Source organism: Leguminivora glycinivorella, chromosome 8 (assembly GCF_023078275.1).
Source record: "Leguminivora glycinivorella isolate SPB_JAAS2020 chromosome 8, LegGlyc_1.1, whole genome shotgun sequence".
Classification (NCBI taxonomy): Eukaryota; Metazoa; Arthropoda; class Insecta; order Lepidoptera; family Tortricidae; genus Leguminivora; species Leguminivora glycinivorella.
In genome coordinates, this window is record NC_062978.1 from 14,473,335 (window position 1) to 14,494,162 (window position 20,828).

Genomic DNA, 20,828 nt, shown 5'->3' on the forward strand with positions numbered 1-20,828 from the left:
AGAAAAAAAAAGTGAGTGTTGAGATGACGAAAGATAGAAGCGAATGGAAGACAAACTGATGAAAAAAAACCTTCTTGAAGGACAAACTTGTGAAGTAACACATGTGTGAAGCAGGAACTCACCGATGACGAGAGGCGGGAAGGCCGTGAACACGAGGTTGTAGGTCATCATGTGCAGCTGGTCTATCATCACCGCCGACGAGAACCCGCAGTACAGCTGGTACCAGAACACCAGGAACACGAACGTCTGGAAAACAACAACACATTTGGCGTATTTTATTTTAAGGTCATTTTACCAAATTATGAATGTACACACTTGTGCGGTATTACGTCAGCCGCTCGCGGCACACTGTCCGTGGAGACATCTTTGAGCTAGAGTTAGTAGCCTCATTTCGTTTTTCGATCATATAGTCGGCCATTTCACTCACAGCATTTTTGAGGAAGAAGTAGAGTATCATCCTTGCGAGCCGGTCGTAGCACCAGTGGCCGTGCACCAGCAACAGCCGCTCCACGAACTTGAACCGCGACAGCGCGAAATCCGACGCCATCACGGCTTGCCTGCCTTCTTGCCCGGACAGCCCTGGGAGGATTTTATTACAAATTAATTTACATTTTTATTGCAAGAAATAAAATAGCAAAAATAGTAACTAGGAATAAACGTTAGGCAACTTATTAGTCCATGGGCCAGCTGGTCCAATTTTGCCAAACGGTATAATTTGGGGGTACTAAGTTTCCTTTTTACAGCAGTTAGGTAGGCTTATAGGGATGTTAAAAAACCATGATTGCCATCTCAAAATGGTAGCTAAACAAAATGGCCGCTAATCCAAGATGGCGGATATTGAGTTTTAGAAAATCGACCATAACTCCAGAAGTATTGGACCGATTTCATTTTTATTTTTTTTAAACGAAAGCTCTTTTTGTGTACTCAAATACTTGTCATATTAATTGTTTCGGTAAATTCAACCATTAGTTAGTAATTAACGAAAAATATTAAAAAAATATCTTTTTTTCTTAGACTTTTTGTCAAAAATCATGTTTCTACAAAATATCTTGCATATTCTAATAAATATTTAAATGCAGAAAAATAGTTCCATTAATCACCTTTAATTTGATGTATAAAAGATACAGATTTAATTTAAAAAAAAACACGTGGAGGCTTAAATTTAATTCTGACTTCGTTGAAATTCACCGTTGTGCATACTACAGTACTAAAAGCTTCAGGTCAAAGTTTTAGATTGCTAATACGCTGTTTTTAGTATAATTCTGCAATTGTACTTACAATTAAGAGAAGAACTGAACATGATAGTATCCGACATCCATTAGCTTTAATAATATAATATGTCATAGGTAAACTACAGTTTTAGATATTTAATTATTTGAATAAAATTTTCTTATTGATGCAGGGCCAACCAACCGAGATAATACAAAATAAATAAACTAGACACAGTGAGTATGAGATTCTATCTCAACACATTAACCTTTTGACCGCCATGGACGGATATAGCTGTCGCTGGAAATGATTCCTGAGGACGCCAACGATGACCATCAGTTTTGCCAATGTAATTGGGACCCATGCGAGCCTTTTTAACGCCTAATTTTGCTCAAATAATCGCGATCCACGTCTGGTGCCCGGGCCACGACTTGTCATATCTTTTTCACTGCAGAAACTCTGATCCGTGTTCGAGAAAACTTATATTTAGTTAAAATAATCCTTGCATACACGAGGTGAAGAACACACCCCAAATGACAAATAGTCTTGAGATATGCACTATAATGCATTAATGAGGCATATCTATGAAGTATCCGACTACTAAACGACCTGATATAGGTACCTACCGAATAAACCTTAATTTACGCACAAAAATATAGTACTTATCACCGCTAATGTAGATTGTAGAGCCAATATCACTAATAATCACCTTCAAGACAATCACAGGTAACAGATTAATTTTCTCCTAATTTTTCGAACTTTTATAGCAGGTTTTCTTGAGCTAGGCTTCCACGACTTACGTGCCCGGGCCCGGCCCAAGCCCATTTTAGAGTAGCAATCCGACCTCTATAACTCTGATCCGTCGCCACATCATCTCGTTTCGTTTCCATCGTAGAACGACATACCGAACGTGTTGTGCTCTATATGCAACTTTTAGCCTCTTCATTTGTACATTGCTAGTGTCCAACGTCTCGCAAGCTTATGTCACGGTGTGAAGTACACACTGATCAAACATGTTGGTCTTCAGTGTCTGGTATTCTGGCCCTTAATACGTCCTTCAGCCTACAAAAGACATCCAAGTCCTCTGTGTGATCTCCGCCGGCAGCAAGGCCGATCCAAGTCTCTGTATTGTGTTATAGTTCGACACAACTCGACGTTTTGTGTCTATTTTGCGTGATGTAGGGGATTTAGCTAGTCCTACTAGCTCATCTCCTCGAGAAATCCTATTAAACTTTTAATGTTGAGTAAGAGAACCTCGGAGAAGTCTCTCGGGGATCCGAGATGATTTTTCCTGTATGGAGCCACACTGCTAACTGCAGCACCAGGTGAGAGGCTGTCTGCTCTATTTTCACGCACCCTCGTCACAGGGGAATGTTCATAGCATATTTTATGAAAATATGTTTGTTAAATTGTGGCGTAGGCGAGAGGCTGGCAACCTGTCACTGCAATGCCACAGTTTCGTTTTCTTTCAACCCCTTATTTGCCAAGAGTGGCACTGAAGCTTTAGTAGTTTCATGTGCTCTGCCTACCCCTTTATGGGATACAGGCGTGACTGTATGTATGTATGTATGTATGTTTGTTAAATAGTCTACCACCTGTTCTTACATTGGTTACCATTCTCAGGCGGACTTTCCCTAGTTGAAGGAGCGTCTTTGTGAGTTTTCCATTGATGTTAGGCTTGGCTTGTTTGACCGCAGCATTTGATCTGGGTTTGCCAGTGTGTTGTGTGTAGTTTCCCATTGAGCATACCTTGCTGAAGGGCATCGGAAGAATCGGCAGTCGACCCCTGCCTGGCCAGCTCGTCGGTCGCATCATAACCTCGAGATCCTCTGTGTCCTTTGGTCCATTGAAGGATAATTTTGTTATTATGACTTACCTCCGTTAGTCGTTTATGGCATTCCTTAACCCAAGCTTTATTTGTTGTACAGGATAACTTGTCCTGAAAATTGGAGCTTGGGATAAGCCTGTCCTTGCCATAACTTTCAATTTGTACATATATGTTTAACTGGTTTAACTTAACTATTTTAACCCAACACTCACCGACGGCATACAGTTCCTCCAGCATCTGTTGGGGAACATGTGCTTCTTTGAAGATGCCGATGTTACCCGCAATCCGCATATCGGAGATAATTGAGACATACATTTGTACATCCATCATCCCTATTGAGGCTTTTATAAATGCCTTCCTGTTAAAAAACTTGTCCAGATTGCAAAACCTCGGAGTCCTTCTCTATTAATTGAGATTCGTCGATACGGCTGCTAAATTTTCTTCTAATTCAATGTCAGTTTGCATAGAAATATTCGCATTTTGGTACACCTTTTATGAAAATTCAACTAACGTTAGTAGGTAATTAAAACGTTTCTTATTAACGTCTTCTAACGTTTTCCCTTCGGTAATTACCAACAATAGATGTTAGCATTATTTGGCTCTACTTTAAGCGGTGATAAATGTCTCAAAGTTTGTCCATCCGGTATTTCGTTGTCGTCGTTTCGTTTACGTCTTCGTTGTTTAGTAATCGGTAAAATATAGGTAAGGAAAATCTATTAATGCTGTACTAAAGAACATTTCCAAAGTTTGCCCGACTTCTGGGGGTGCTCTGCTTTAACCCGCTCGTGCGTAGGTTTTTTTTTTCAAATCGAGTCCTTGAATGCCAAACGAAGAAGAATTCGCCAATATATGAGCGAAATTAGGCATTACGGGGTCCCAATTTCATTGCATTTGGCGTCCGTATCGTTGGCGTCCTTGACAAGAATTTCCGGTGACCACCGTGGCCGTCCGTGACGGTCAAAAGGTTAATGGTTCTATCTTGATACTTTCGACACAAAATGTTAGTCATAAATATCTAGTATACTTAATAAATACTTAATTTACATCATCGAGGTGTGTTGCACATATGATATCTAAACAAATTTTATCCTAGTACTATCGAATATCTACAAATTCATGGATACTCTCATGTCCAGAACTATTATTCTAATTTTACAATTGTTAAAATAAACTAAAAACGGCATATTCGTACTCTACAACATCTACCTGAAGCTTTTAGTACTGTATGCGCAACGATGAATTTCAACGAAGGCAGAATTAAATTTAAGCCTGTATGGTTTTTTTTAAATTAAATCTGTATCTTTTATAGATCAAATTAAAGGTGATTAATGGCACTATTTTTCTGCATTTAAATATTTATTATAATGTGCAAGGTATTTTGTAGAAACATGATTTTTGACAAAAAGTTTTAGAAAAAAAAAATTTTTTTACAATTTTCGTTAATTTCTAACTAATGGTTGAATTTACCGAAACAATGAATATGACAAGTATATGAGTACACAAAAAGAGCTTTCGTTTAAAAAAAATAAAAATGAAATCGGACCAATACTTCTGGAGTTATGGTCGATTTTCTAAAACTCAATATCCGCCATCTTGGATTGGCGGCCATTTTGTTTAGCTACCATTTTGAGATGGCAATCATGGTTTTTTAACATCCCTATAAGCCTACCTAACTGCTGTAAAAAGGAAACTTAGTACCCCCAAATTATACCGAATTCTTCACTGGCCCATGGACTATATGGATCAGTGTCAGATGTCTTCGCTATATCAATTGTTTTCCAGGCGTCAGTCCAGAAATCGGACAGTTCATTTCCGGAATGAACCTTTTATGTTCTTAGAATGACGCCCAGTTGTCCGATTTCTGGACATCATAAATATAGTTTCAGCAAGAGACTTTCATAATACTTATTATATTAAACGAAACCAGACCGAGAAAAAGCGAAAACGAGAATTTCGATACAAAAATAGATTCGTAAGTCGTTAAAAAAGTTTTGTTCTTACCAACACCGACGTCCGCGGTCTGTATCATGGACACATCGTTAGCTCCGTCCCCGATCGCGAGCGTCGTCACTCCGAGCTCTTCTTTCACCGCCTGTAAAGGAACAGCAAATTAATACAACTACAGGAATAAGTGTAAAACATAATCAACGGAGCTCTCTACCGGTGGTGCTAGCGGTGATGGTTCCCGTGTAGTTGGGTCTTAAAGCCCTTTTTTTTTCGTTTATACATTAACCCTACCTTCACGATGTACGCCTTCTGCAGCGGCGTGGCGCGGCAGCACAGCACGGCGGAGCAGCGCCGCGCGAGCGACAGGAACGGCGCCACGAGCCCCGAGCGCCGGTCCAGGATGTAGGTCAGCGTGCGCCCGTCCACCACCAGCGCGCGCCCGCCGGGGCCCAGCGGGGCGCTCAGGTACGCCTTGATCGTGGACTCGGCTTGCTCCTGTCAAACGAGGAACGTTTTCAAACTCTTCTGTACCGCAGCTATTACCGACCTACACGAGGCGATAAACAACCGAGTGACTATAATCGATCGACCCGTATCGAAAGCCGATTTAATGCTTTATGGCATTATGTAACAGTAAGAGAAAAGTAGAAATACTGTCTGGGTATCGAGTTCTTTTCGTCTTGTCAAGTCTACCCACTCGTAGTCACTCCTTGTCACCTACCGACTGCGCCACTTATGAGCACATACATTAAGTAAAAGGCTGTATATGAAAAGTGATTTCCTATGATCCGGCTTACCTTATCCCTCGACATGAGATGTAGCAGCCTGTCTCTCTGCGAGAAGAGCGCCGCCGAGTAGGCGATGTTGATGGCGGTCTCGGGCTTGTCGCCCGTGAGCACCCACACCACGATTCCCGCGTCCAACAAGGCCCGCACGGTGCGGGGCACGTCCTCTTGCAAGCGGTCTTCAACGCCAGTGGCTCCGACCAGGGTTAGGGCGCTTTCGAGGCGGGTTAGCGATTCGCGAATGCGCTTATCGCGACCTGAAAATGAACGGAGATATAAATAAATATACATATAAAACGGATCAGACAATAAATATACGCGAGAGTAGCGCGGCCACCTGAGACAAACATATCTTATCCAATCTATGGAGCGCGATTGTGCGAGGCGAGCCGCTGCTCCCACTGCGCGGAATTCATAACGCGCTTGGCTATGACGAGGATGCGGAACCCTGCGCGGGAGTATTCTCAAACATACCTTCACCAATCGCCGTGGCACGGTTGTGCGAGGCGAGCCACTCCTCCCACTGCGCAACGTTCATGACGCGCTTGGCTATGACGAGCATGCGGAGCCCTGCGCGGGAGTAGTCTCAAACATACTAGCGCATGTGGTCAAACACGGGCGACTAAAATAAATTCTTCTTCCCCAATTTCTGAGGCGCGGGTGTGCAAGGCAAGCCACTTCTCCCACTGCGCAGAGTTCATAACGCACTTGACCATGACGAGCATGCGGAGCCCTGCGCGGGAGTAGACGTAGAGCAACGCGCATATGTGGTCAAACACGGCCGCCTAAACTAAACTCACCTTCCCCAATTTCTGAGGCGCGTGTGTGCGAGGCGAGCCACTCCTCCCACTGCGCGACGTTCATAACGCGCTTGGCCATGACGAGCGTGCGGAGCCCTGCGCGGGAGTAATCGGAGAGAAGTGCGCGCGTGCGCTCCAGAGCGGCCGCCTCGGGCGAGCCGGCGCGCGCCGGTGTTAGCGCGCTCAGCACCGTGCTGTCCGCTCCTTTCACGTACAACACCACCTGGAGGATTTGGTTTGATGACATCAGACTTTGTGATGATGAATAGGAGATATCATATTTCAGTGTAAGGGCCAGTTGTACCAACGAGCCTTGACAAAAAGCTGTCATCGAAATCGGCTAGACTAGCAAGAATAAAGCATACCTATGAGATATTTGTTTCATTCACATTTATAACATAGTTAGGTTAGGTTAGGTTAGGTGACTGACCTGTCCCTGGGGGTCGCGCAGCGCGACGCTCATGCACTTGCGCGTGGCGTCGAACTGCTGCACGCGCAGCACGCGCAGGCGCGCCAGCTCGCCGCGCACGCCCACCTCCACCTCGTGCGGCGCGCGCGCGCGCAGCTCGTAGCCGTACGCCAGCGCCGCCTCCGCCAGCGCCAGCTCGTCCGGACTCTCCGCTTCGAAACGCACCGTCTGGGACGGTAAAAAAAACTTCAATTATTTTATTGGGTGCTGCATACTACATGTACCGGAAATGCCACAAACGGTGGATCCGCGAGGAGATACGTGGACACGCATTGAGAAGGTCAATTTTTCGCCGAGCGCCCAAATCAGAAAACGAAGTTTAATTCAGATTTGAACATTTAGAAACAAACATTATTTTCATAAAACAATACAGCCAGAATATAGTGCAGTGAAAAGTGTTGTGTTGTGCGCGATATGATCGTCTGTACCGAATGTACTCGTATGTACATACCGCACCGGACTGTGAGTAACATGAGACTTAATTGATTTATAATTAGTGTTGTTTAGGTATTGTTAAGGCGAATGATATTCTAATTTTAATAATGTTTTAGTATGGCAGAAGAGGCTTTAATTGAACAATTAACTGCTATAAGAAAATATTTGATTACAAAACCGCCTTCAAAAAAAGCATGTTACAAAACACGGAGAAACTAAAACGCCAAAAATAATAAACCTTCGAATTCAGATTTCTTATCGGATTGCAATAATCTAAACATCCAAATTATAAACAAATCAATTATTTTTGTAGTCGGTACCAGACCTGTTCGTCGCCTTGCTATTTCCTGTTTGCCCCACCCAACCATACGCAGGCTGGCCCCGACTCCAAAAATAATTGATTTGTTTATAATTTGGATGTTTAGATTATTGCAATCCGATAAGAAATCTGAATTCGAAGGTTTATTATTTTTGGCTTTTTAGTTTCTCCGTGTTTTGTAACACGCTGTTTTTGAAGGCGGTTTTATTTTTTGTTAAAAAGTTAATTTATTTGTTGATTTTTAGTGGTTCCTAGTGATATTATATGTATCAGTCCGAATATATGTACAGTAGTGAAAGAATTATCCTTTAACTCCTAACCGTTGAGGAGTTGACCTTCCATCATCAGCTCAGCCACATAAAATTATTACCATCAGGCGTAAATACTGGTGTACCTTTGAAAAATACACTAAGAACATTACATGTGCCTATAACATTTGAAGAGTTCCCTCGATTTCTCCAAGATCCCATCATCAGACCCCGACTTGGTGCCAATGGGACCATCTCGGGGTTATACCCGTTCGATCAAAAAAAAATTTTGAAAATCGGTCCACGATCCTCGGAGATATCGAGTAACATACATACCAAAAAAAAAAAAACATTCAGTCGAATTGAGAACCTCCTCCTTTTTTGAAGTCGGTTAAAAATCGGTCCTAAGAGAAGGGAAGGACCAGTTGTTAAAAATAAATTAATCGAGGCACAAACTGTACTTTCTGATTATACTAGTTTTTTGGATAGCTTAGAAGAAATAAAAGATAGCATAACGCAAGATGATCTTATAACTATAAAAGAATTGTGTAGTCAATTTGACAAATTGTATGCGGAGATTATAGAATTGTGTAACGAAAATAACGGGTCCAATAATTCAATCGAAATGGAGAAGTTTAACTTAAAAACGGCTTAAAGTCTATTACCAGTTATGAAAGATGATATTAATGAGATACAAAATTTAATTGACGGTATTGAATATTATCAATCGCTTTTGGATAGTGAGTCGAAAACAAAATTGGTAACCTTCGTCTTGAAAAGTAGACTATCGCCTTCAGCTAAACTTAAGTTGCTACCACAGTATAGTAGTGTTGAAGCGTTACTCTCGGACATGAAAAATGAACTTTTACCGAAAAAATCTATGCCAAGTTTGCAAAAACAACTTTTGAATTTGAAACAAAATGAACTTTCTATTGATGATTATGGTAAACAATTAGCGGAAATGTTTGTCGATCTTACTTTGTGTCAGGCAGGCGACAATGTCGATAACTATAAGGTGCTACGACCCTTAAATGAACGTCAGGCCATTCAGAGCTTTGCGGATGGGCTGCGCAATCGCAGGCTTAGTACTATCATCGCTGCCAGAAATTTTACTACACTAAAAGATGCAGTTCAAGCTGCTATTGATTACGATCGCTCCACTCCAAGCGCGAGTACGTCAGGTGAAGAACTGTTGACCATTGCCCGTCACCATAATTATAATCCAAGGTATTTCAGAGGCCCATTATCCTCACACGCTAGAGGACACCGTGGTAGGTCACACTCTGCATCGACCCGCGGCCAACCATCGGGCATGTACGGGACCAGTAGTCGACAGCGAGGCACGGGACGAGGCTTCCACCCTGCGGCTACTAGAGGACCAACGAGGCCCTACCACCAGAACAGAGGTAGGTCCCAATTTTATTATAACAAAAATATTAGAAACAATGGGATACCTAACCAACAGCAAGTACATGGCATGACGGACTAATAGCGAGAATACATTTTTTCGTGACTAAAGAATACATTTTAATAAATAGTAATTAGAAACATAGTTATGTAGAATTATCTATAGGTAACAATAACGATATCTCTACGCAATTTTTAATAGACACGGGCTCTACTATATGCGCTATAAAATATAAGTATATACGTAACCAGAATATTCCAATCCATAACGATAATGTAGTAGTCAGCGGACTAGGTGGCAAAGTCCAACCTATCGGATATGTTTACTTAAACCTTAATTATGGAGAGCATAGCCTTAATCAAAAGTGTTATGTTTTTAATTCCTTGCCATGTACGGCTGGCGGTATCTTAGGACATGACTTTTTTAGAAAGTACACGTCTACTATAGACTACTATAATTACACTTTGACTTTAAGGAACCGCTTAGATTATAAAATAATACTACCGCTATTTATAGAGGATGACAACCGTTTGATGGTACCGGCTAGGTCGGAAACTATACGTTATATACGGACGAATATGGCAGAGGAATGTGTGGTGTGTGCGAACGAGATTCAACCCGGATTGTTTATGGCTAGTGCGTTAGTGAAACCTAACAATGGCAAGATACCTATTCGTTTGCTTAATACTACTGATAATGATTTGACTATTAACCATTTAAATCCAACTATTCACAGGGCAAGTGACTACGATGTGTGTATGTTTGGCGAAACGCACAAAAATGCAGAACGGGTTAAAAATATGTTTTCTCATTTGAAAATTAGTCACTTAAATAAAGAGGAACAAATTTCTATTGAAAAATTGTGTGCCAAATACTGTGATATTTTTTATTTACCAGGGGACAAGCTAACTACGACCAATATATACAAACATAAAATTACTTTGAAAAAGGATGTACAACCTGTGTATATCAAACCATATAGGCTACCGCACTCGCAACAAGGAGAAATACAAAAACAATTAGATAACATGTTAGAACAGGGTATTATAGAGCCGTGCAGAAGCGAGTGGTCAAGCCCAATATTATTAGTTCCTAAAAATCGGATAACAATGGAAACAAAAAATGGCGATTAGTAGTAGATTACCGTAAACTTAATAATTGTATAACAGACGATAAATTTCCCCTTCCCAACATCACAGAGATATTAGATTCGTTATCCGGTAGTATTTATTTCACTCATTTGGACTTAAATCAGGGATATTGTTGTTGTTGTATGTCCTAAGGCACCCCATAGGTGCATAGGGCCTCCACAAGATCCTTCCACGCCTTTCTATCTTGAGCCACCGCCTTGGCCTCGTTCCAGCTCAGTCCATATTCCCTCAGCTCGTTCTCAACGCTCCGCCTCCAGGTGTGTACGGGGCGTTTGCGGGCCCTCTTTCCTCCTTGAGGCCGCCACTCAAACGCGATACTGGCGCTGTTGGTAGCTCCTCTTCGAAGGGTATGACCGATCCATCTCCATTTCCGCTGAGCCACTTCCTGGGCGATCGGAGGTTGTCGGCACATACTCCACAGATTCTCATTCCTTATAGTTTTCGGCCAGAAGATACGGAGGATCGACCGGAGGGACTTATTGACAAACACTTGAAGTTTGTGCGTCAGCCCCTTTGTCACTCTCCATGTCTCACAGCCGAAGAGAAGCACGGTCTTGACAATAGATTCGAAGAGGGAGATTTTCACGCGGCGAGTAAGCACGTTTGAATCCCAAACAGGCTTGAGTTGAGCAAATGCAGCTTTTGCCTTCTTAATTCTGCTCTCGACGTCATCGTCTGCACCTCCCTGACACGACAGTGTACTGCCGAGGTACACAAACTTGGAGACTGATTCAAGGCGGTCGTTTTTGAGCAACAAAGGTTCCTTACAAGCTGATTGTACTCGCATATTGACAGTCTTCCGTCGGTTGATTCGCAGGCCCACGGCTTCAGCTTCCTCTTGAAGACTCTCAAGTTTCGCTTTTAGGTGGGCTAAAGATGGCGAAATCAGCACGATGTCATCGGCGTAATCAAGATCTTCCAGTACCTTTGTATGCCAGGAAATACCTCTTGGCGTTTTGACCACTCTTCTCATGACGGGGATATAAATCAGGGATATTACAACGTTGAATTAGAACCAGACAGTAGAAAATATACAGCTTTCGGTGGAGGTAGGTGGCAAATGACCAGAATGCCCCAAGGTTGTAAAACCAGTCCAAATTCATTATCTCGGATGATGACAATGGCCATGGCTGGATTAACTTATCAAAAATGCTTTGTTTACTTAGATGATCTCATAATTTTTGGCCGTAATTTAAATGAACACAACAAAAATTTACAGGATGTTTTTGAAAGACTTAGAAGCGTAAATTTAAAATTAAATCCGGAAAAATGCGACTTTTTGCGTAAAGATTTACTATATTTAGGACATGTCGTATCAGGTGACGGAGTGTTGCCAGATCCATCTAAAATAGAAATTATGAAAAATTATCCAGTTCCAAAAAGCAAAGACGAGGTGAAACGATTCGTGGCTTTCGCAAATTATTACCGAAAATTCATCCCCAATTTTGCTGAAAAAGCTTATTACTTAAACTTGTTATGTCGCAAAAATGTTAAGTTTCAATGGGATAATAATTGTCAAAAAGCATTCGATAGTCTTAAAGATTGCATGACGTCACCTCCAGTTTTACATTATCCTGATTTTTCGGAGAAAAATGAATTTCACGTACAAACAGATGCTTCCAAATTTTCAATAGGTGCAATTTTATCAAATTCAAATGGATTACCGGTAGCTTACGCCAGTAGAAGTTTAAATAAAGCGGAAATACAATACCCCACAGTGGAGAAGGAATTACTCGCTGTGGTTTGGGCAGTTAAGCATTTTAGACCGTATTTGTATGGTCGTAAATTTAAAATTTGTACGGATCATAAACCTCTTGTGTACTTATTTAATATGAAGGATCCCTCTAGTAGGTTATTGAAGTTCAGACTAGCATTGGAGGAGTACGATTACGTGGTTGAATATGTGAAAGGGAAGGACAATGTGGCTGCAGACGCGTTGTCCAGGATACGTATTACGTCAGAAGAGTTGAAAGAGATGAATGAACAGGTAATCAACGTGATAACTAGAGCTCAGAGAAGGAGGATGGATGCGGTATCTCCGGTTGATATGGTTTCTACTGACGACAGGTCTGATCAACCAAGAGTTGTAGCAACACATAACAAATTTAAAAATATTTTAAGCGGGTTACTCACGTATTAAGTCGATATAGCGTTCGACATGTTTCGGCTCAATTTCGAGAGCCTTTCTCAAGAGTAGCGACACCCCGCCTTTACATGTCGAGAGCGCGACGCATACTGCGGGCGCTTGCTCGGTGCGCGCGGCTGCTGAGGACAGGCGCAGGGGGGGTCGGCGGCGCGGGCGACGTCACCGTGGCGAGATCGGAGCTACCCACTATGTTACTTTTGTCAAAAGCAGGATTGCACACAACACTTATTACGTCACTTGTTAAGGGTGCGTTTACACTGGGGACCGACGTAGTGCCTAGAACTGTTTTCCAACTCGGTGGCACCGACCAACCACTGTCACGATTGAAATTAGGATGACGACTAATTTCTATAGCTTCCCGTATTTTCCGCTGAACGAAGAACTTTTCTCGCGCCAGTACGGTTACCCTATCAAATCTTACATAGTGCGTCGTGTCCGAATCCAATACGTGTTCTGTCACCGCAGAGCTGTGGGTGTCCCGGCCCTTCATACTACGTATGTGTTCAGAAAGCCTTGTCGAGGTGTTCCGGCCGGTCTCTCCAATGTATGACTTCCCACAGGAACACGGGATCCTGTACACCCCGGGAACATTTAAGGGCTCCTTGTCTTTTGGCGAACGCATCCATTTCCTGAGCTGCGTGTGAGGACGGAAAATCGTCTTGATGCTATATCTTCGGCGTAACAAGTGTCCGATCTTATCCGTCACTCCCTTCCACAGCTCTGCGGTGACAGAACACGTATTGGATTCGGACACGACGCACTATGTAAGATTTGATAGGGTAACCGTACTGGCGCGAGAAAAGTTCTTCGTTCAGCGGAAAATACGGGAAGCTATAGAAATTAGTCGTCATCCTAATTTCAATCGTGACAATGGTTGGTCGGTGCCACCGAGTTGGAAAACAGTTCTAGGCACTACGTCGGTCCCCAGTGTAAACGCACCCTTAACAAGTGACGTAATAAGTGTTGTGTGCAATCCTGCTTTTGACAAAAGTAATATAGTGGGTAGCTCCGATCTCGCCACGGTGACGTCGCCCGCGCCGCCGACCCCCCCTGCGCCTGTCCTCAGCAGCCGCGCGCACCGAGCAAGCGCCCGCAGTATGCGTCGCGCTCTCGACATGTAAAGGCGGGGTGTCGCTACTCTTGAGAAAGGCTCTCGAAATTGAGCCGAAACATGTCGAACGCTATATCGACTTAATACGTGAGTAACCCGCTTAAAATATTTTTAAATATGTATGAGTCTCACGGGAGTTTTATAGTTAAAACACATAACAAACCGAAAGATTCCGTTGAATTGAGATTTTTAGATATAAAAAGTATAGACAAGTTAAAAAGAAAGAAACTAATAAATCGCGAGAGTAAAACATTAAGTTACAGTAAAGAAAACAAGACTATTTATATAAAACAAGTATCTCCATCACAACTGACGCGAGCCGCTTTTGTAAGAGAACTTTGTGACTTTTGTAAGGAAATTAATGTAGATGAGATTTATTTTATTAAAAATGAAAACAATGACATATTTGTCAAAAAGTTAGTAAGTGAAATAAAAAATATGGTAAACTAGTCCGGACCACGACTAACTATATTGAATAAAGTGAAACGAATAAACGACAAGGACGATAAAAGAGTCATACTCAATGATTTTCACCTTTTACCCACGAGTGGCCACGCGGGTGCTAGGAGAATGTATAATAACATCAAAAAGTACTATTACTGGCCTGGACTTCAAAGCGATATAAAGCAGTTCATAAGTAAGTGTGAAAAATGCCAGCGCCAAAAATATACGGTTCACATAAAAGAACCTATGGTAGTGACTACAACAGCGCATACCGCGTTTGAAAAAAATATAGATCTAGATATAGTGGGCCCTCTAGATAAGGATAGTTATAATAATTCATATATTCTTACGATACAATGCGAATTATCTAAATATGTTTGTGCGTATCCCCTTGTCTCTAAAACTTCCACAGCAGTTGCCAAATGTTTTGTAAACAATTTCATTCTTCAACATGGCATACCGAACACCATAGCAACCGACAGAGGCACCGAATTTATTTCCGCAACGATGAAAGAGGTATGTAAAATATTAAAGATTAATAAAATTAACTCTACAGCTTATCATCACCAATCAATTGGATCTTTAGAAAATTCCCACAAACACTTAGGTGCGTTTTTACGCATACAGACCGATAATCACCCCGAAGCTTGGAGCGAATGGCTTCCATTTTGGAGTTTCGCTTACAACACATCAGTACAAACAAAGAAACAAAGTTCACCCCTTTCGAATTGGTCTACGGTAAAAAGTGTAATTTACCATCTAACTTAGTTACATCCATAGACCCATTGTATAACTACGACGATTATCCGAAAGAATTAAAGTATCGATTACAAGTTACACAGCAGGAGGCACGTGACAATTTACTATCAAGTAAATTACAACGTAAACTCAGGTACGACTCCTATATAAACCCAATCATTTATAAACCTAACGATCAAATTTTAATAAAAAATGAAACTGGTAATAAACTCCAAAGCTTATATTCAGGACCATATGTTGTATTAAAAGATATCTCACCCAATGTAAAAATAATGAAAAATGGTAAAATTTATGTAATTCACAAAAACAGGACGAAACTTTTTAAACCATGAAACCCATGATACATTGTTAATATATTATAATATGTACTTACTTACTGTCTGTTAATTTGTTTACTGTGGTTCATACAGAACATACTCGTAAATGTATTAGTAATTAGATATCAGTAATCAGAGCTATGATGTCTGCATTATTGTAAACATACAACTCTAACTAAACATATGCATTCCTATGCACTTAGTTATAGATTAAAAATATATACATGATTGTTGAATTAATTACTGATAAGTTCGAAAAAAAAAATACTTGTACATTTTTTTTTTCTCTTTTCCTCCGTGGGAGATGTAGTGTATAGATGCTTATATTATGATTCATGTAACTCTCTATATATTCCGTAGGTTAAGGCTCATATTCCAGTATTAAATCATACTTCAAAGAGACAAGTTGTTTCCATCAACCAACCTCCTTACACCGTCAATGCCCATAATGTTAGGTAATTGACCCAGGAGAATTGCTATTTCAAGAGGGAGGCACATGTACTGTCCATATTTAAATAACCAAATCAAATCATGCTCTCGTTTCAGTCTAGGTCAGCCCATAGCAGAGTCACAGTATAAACAGTAATAACTCTTCTAACAAACTTCACTCCGCGCGGTGTGTCGAAAACTACTCTCCATATGCACCGAATACATGCGAAACTGGTAAGTATTGGGCTGGACAGTCGGGGCCGCGTTCGCGCGCTGTGTTGACGTGTTGAGTTCGGGAGAAAATGACGTCAGCACCGAAGACATATTTTCGTTACTGTAGTGCTTATGGGTGTATGGAGAACAGTTCTCAAAATGCGGAAATGTCAGAATGTTCTTTAGAATTCCTAGACACCCAGAAAAGTAAGTGGTTGTTATATTTTTGCAGTGTTAGGTACATTTTATTGCTTACGTAAATGGCGTAAAAGTGAGATTTAAAGCTAGAATGACACATTTAAATCAATAAGGATTTATCTGTAACGACATTTAGGTAGATGCTGCGATCTATCTAGCTCGAAAGTTTGGTACCTACTTAAATATTGTGCAAACATCTATTCAAACATTTTATGTAAATACGATTTCGTCAGTATTTAAGAAACAAACACGTACTTGAATCTTTATTAGAAAATTACTTTTGTGTTATGATAAAAAGGTAGAAAGAGCGTTGGTACTAGCATAGCGCCATACACAGTTACTACGAGTAGGACAGTAGCACAGGTACAACCCTGCGTGACCTTGCGCAGTAGTAACGACCGCGTCGCCGCTGCCGGAGATTAACTACTGATTTATCCTTATACTGTGGCAGAGTTGAACACGTCATAAGACATTCGATTTTGTCAGCGGCGCGAATCTGTTGCACGTGCATGCAACTATTAGTTCAACACCTACATATAAATTCATACACCGGTTTCGCGGGGGCAAATCTGTACTGACGTTTAATAGTGCGAGGACACATTAAACTAATTTTATTATTTGATATCGATAAAAATGTCGCACAACCGTTGTGTAATTTCAAGAATTTGAATAAAGAAGAAAACTGCGTACACAAAAATAAACTTTTTGAGGAATTAACTTTCTTTAATATTTAATATAATTTTCATAATATACAATCAAATTTTTTTCCACATTTTCGTGACATATGAATTTTACATTTCTTGCAAAAGTAAGTCGTACCTTTATCATCTATATCTGAATGGTCAGGTTTCCAGGAAGATGAATGATCTTTTTTCTTGCGTGGCATTTTTAGCCGCCTTAACAAACAAAAAGGTAGATTTAATTGATCGGAATGCAAAATAATATTGTTGTAGGTACTAGATGAATTATTCAACGATTCAATGGTTGTCAAAAGTGACTCGACACAGTCAATGTCAGATATCGGTTGTTTATAGTTGCGATAAGTATAAATGAAAGAGGTTTGCACATAGTTAAACGTATTCAAACTTAGCCATTAGTTTAGTTATGATAATGATGGTTAAAAATTTATTTTTATGGATGTCGATAAACTAAGTCGATATTTAATGAATCACTAGCACTGGTACATTTTTGCCCCCGCGAAACCGGTGTTTGCATATAATACATATTTATTATATATTTGTGTTTTGTAAAACTTATCGAGTGACCGACATAATTTGATATATTTAAGAACCTGTTGGTCGGCGTTGGTGCTGGGCTGCGCACGAAGGGCACGCGGGCCACTCGCACCAGCTTGAAGCGACTCCGTGAGCCGCGTGTACCTACCTATACCATGTTCGTGCAACTTGTCTAAACAGATAGAGTAACACAAGCACCTGTTGGTCGGCGTTGATGCTAGGCTCGCTGGCGCTGTCATCTCCGCGCACGAAGGGCAGGCGCACCACTCGCGCCAGCTTGAAGCGACTCCGTTAACCGCGCGTACCAATACCATGTTCGTGTCACTTGTCAAACAGTTATAGTAATACAAGCACCTGTTGGTCCGCGTTGGTGCTAGGCTCGCTGGCGCTGTCATCTCCGCGCACGAAGGGCAGGCGCGCCAGCTTCAAGCGCAGCGGCGATGTCGTGGACGGCGGCGGCGACGGCGTGGTCGAACGAGATTCGGTGAGCCGCGCGTATCTGTGACACGTAAATACTTAATGTAATTATAATCATTTCAATTACCAATTATAATAAAAAGGGACCCTTAATGTCGACAAAACAATAAAAATGCGACGCCAAACAGTGTATTTAATATCGTCTAAAGTGCCGGACGGTCCCCTTTCATAAATAACGTTACACATAGACAACAAGACATAAACGGAGATGGACTTCACAATAAAGCGTAAACCTATACATACTAAAAAGCCTATGAAACACTCAGTGAATGTGTTTATGGGTATTTTATCATCGTTATTTAAGTAAAAGAAAATCATTGACATTTTTCCTGATTCTAACTTTTTTTTGCTAAGGATAAATTTAATTATCAACAATCATGGTCACAACATTAATGAAGATTATGTACCTATAATTAAGGTTAAAATATAAATTATTCTCAGCGGACCCCAGGCTCCCATGAACCGTGGCAAATGCCGGGATAATGCAAGGAGGATGATGATGATGACACATAAGAATTCTAATTTTAGAAACAACTCTGAAAGGTTGTGAACGATCACAATACTAGTAGATATAATAAATACGATTATTAAGAAACATTTAAAGATTCATTAAATAATCCTGCTCACGTCTCCTGAATCCTACTGTGTTTTTTTTTTTCTGTACAACAACTGAACAGAATAAAACGTAAGCACGTATTTTTAATGGCTAAATATATTGTTTGAATCACAAAATAAAACGAATCAATTAGAAACACGAAACGTCTAATGTCGAGTAAAGCAACATCTATGTGAAGTTGCAAGCATGAGGCCGACAACCCTTACAGCAAAAAGTTGCAAGCATGATGCCGAGAACCCTTACGGCAAAACATTTGCCGTCAGACAACTCATACATTTTTTTACTATCAACGTGTTGTGTTGTGATGTGATGTTACTTAAAATAAGTACCTATAGTCGGCAATTGAGATTCAAATTATCAGGCGCGTTAGTTTTTGATTTGACTTACCTATATAGGACTGCGAAATTTTACATGTGATCACTGATCACCCACAATACCCCAAAGGATATTGCCATTTCCTAACGAAAATGTCGACGAATAAGGTCAAATATATTCATCGCATCACAGTATAGTTAGGTATAAAAATATATGGCTAATCAATTGGCCAGTGGTCGGCTCAAGATTGTTACAAAATATTGGAGCACAATGTAGAAAGCGAGTAACAGGACGTGTTGTGCTATGGGTATGTATGGGAAAACACTATTTGTGGCCTTCCTGTATCAAATACCGGATTTGGTGGACGGGTAATCTTATGTACTTGTTATACATACCCAATGCCATTGTATAACTAAAAATTCCAATAAAATAACTAGTTGCTTTAACCTTAATTAATATTCTTAATTGAGGAAAACTAAGGACATTTGGTATATGATATGTACCAAAAACAAACAATTAATTTCAGCTCCGGATAATACTATTTTTATTTCTTGATATTAAAAAATACAGGTTTCTAATTGACAGGTTGATAATTTCGGGGCACTTCAATACGACAGAAAGAAGCATACTTTGGTATAAACATTGAGGTAGGTACATACTAGGTACATGGACCGTATGAGCAGTGTAAGCAATTAAACATTTTTAAGGCAATTTAGCATAATGTAACTATCAATTTAGGAACTGAAAAATAATGTCTTGAAGTAGGAATGACACTAAACAATGCTTATGCCAATTATTGAGATACCGGCAAGGGCGGCAAGTTTTCCTCTACAAGCCGTCCTCAGTTTATTTTGCTAATTGTGGCCCTTCCCTAGTCCCTGTAGCTCGTATGGAAAGTTAGGTATCTAATTCAATTTTTCAATAGTAATCGTGAACAAATAACGAGCAAGCGATTATCCATACTAATATTATAAATAGGAAAGCGACGAATTGACGTGATTTTTTAAGTGGAGATAGTTGAAGGGATGGAGCACAGTGACATAGGCTACTTTTAGTCACTTTCTAACGCGAGCGAAGCCACGGGCAAAAGCTAGTTCCATATAAATACTTACAGCACGTAGACGCAAGTGAGCGAAATGGGAAAGCCTACATTCTTCAAAAAGGAGTGTGTAGGGTTTTTAAACGGTAGGCAAAGCGCGTATTACCCGCTAGCTATATTGACACTGATGTGGTTAAAATAAATCTTTTAGACCAAACACCACAGAAAGCATTTGGTGATGTTATATGACTACAGTGTTTTGTTTTCTATAATGGGCCAGCTTACCTGGCCCTGAGCATGGCCACCCAGCGGGGCAATGTTGCCAGCTTTTTGGACACCATACGCCCTCGCTGCGATCTATGACAAGCATGTAATAGTTTGTTTAATAGTTATATTCATTAACATTAATGCCCAAGTGCATGTGCATAGGTGCAATATAAATTTTATAATCTGTCTTTAAAGTAAGAGATTAAAATCATATGTGTCTATATGATACTAAGCATGATACATGGCATACATGCAGCTTAGAAATAAACAATATTATAGTTAAGTGACTATAAAAACTATGAACAATGCAGTTCCGTTTCATTTATCTATTTCCATATATGGATATATATAGATAGATATTTCCATTATTAGTAACTCATAACTGCTTATGTTTGTAAATAATATTCAAAAAGTAAGGGTGCAATTGTGTTAGGTGATTGGTAAGTAAAAGCTCTTAAAAATAATATCAAACTTAAAGTAAAATCGTTGCATGTCAGTGATGAATAAAGAGGATTACGCCTTATTGGCACAACACAGGACAAAAAACAATGAGTGGTTCACGAAAAACAATTACTTGAATATTTATATCAGAACATTACTGTTCTTACAACCGTATAATCCCGTATTCGGTGCTGTTTTGAAAAACAAAAATGTATTCCATGA

At 40.5% G+C, this 20,828-nt stretch overlaps 1 protein-coding gene across 2 annotated transcripts in view; it reads right to left on the minus strand.

The window, feature by feature from the left end:
• LOC125229179 (phospholipid-transporting ATPase VA) overlaps positions 1 to 20,828 on the minus strand; it is a 131,494-nt gene that overhangs the window by 5,478 nt on the left and 105,188 nt on the right. The window contains exons 5-13 of one of the 2 annotated variants that reach the window (XM_048133970.1): positions 20,184 to 20,255; positions 17,806 to 17,950; positions 7,000 to 7,206; positions 6,570 to 6,792; positions 5,782 to 6,026; positions 5,276 to 5,479; positions 5,039 to 5,129; positions 428 to 579; positions 123 to 246 (exon numbers count right to left, since the gene is read on the minus strand). In XM_048133970.1, coding sequence (XP_047989927.1) covers positions 123 to 246; positions 428 to 579; positions 5,039 to 5,129; positions 5,276 to 5,479; positions 5,782 to 6,026; positions 6,570 to 6,792; positions 7,000 to 7,206; positions 17,806 to 17,950; positions 20,184 to 20,255 — 1,463 coding nt within the window. The remainder of the gene's footprint in view (positions 1 to 122; positions 247 to 427; positions 580 to 5,038; positions 5,130 to 5,275; positions 5,480 to 5,781; positions 6,027 to 6,569; positions 6,793 to 6,999; positions 7,207 to 17,805; positions 17,951 to 20,183; positions 20,256 to 20,828) is intronic. The other variant, XM_048133972.1, reaches the window with a different exon arrangement.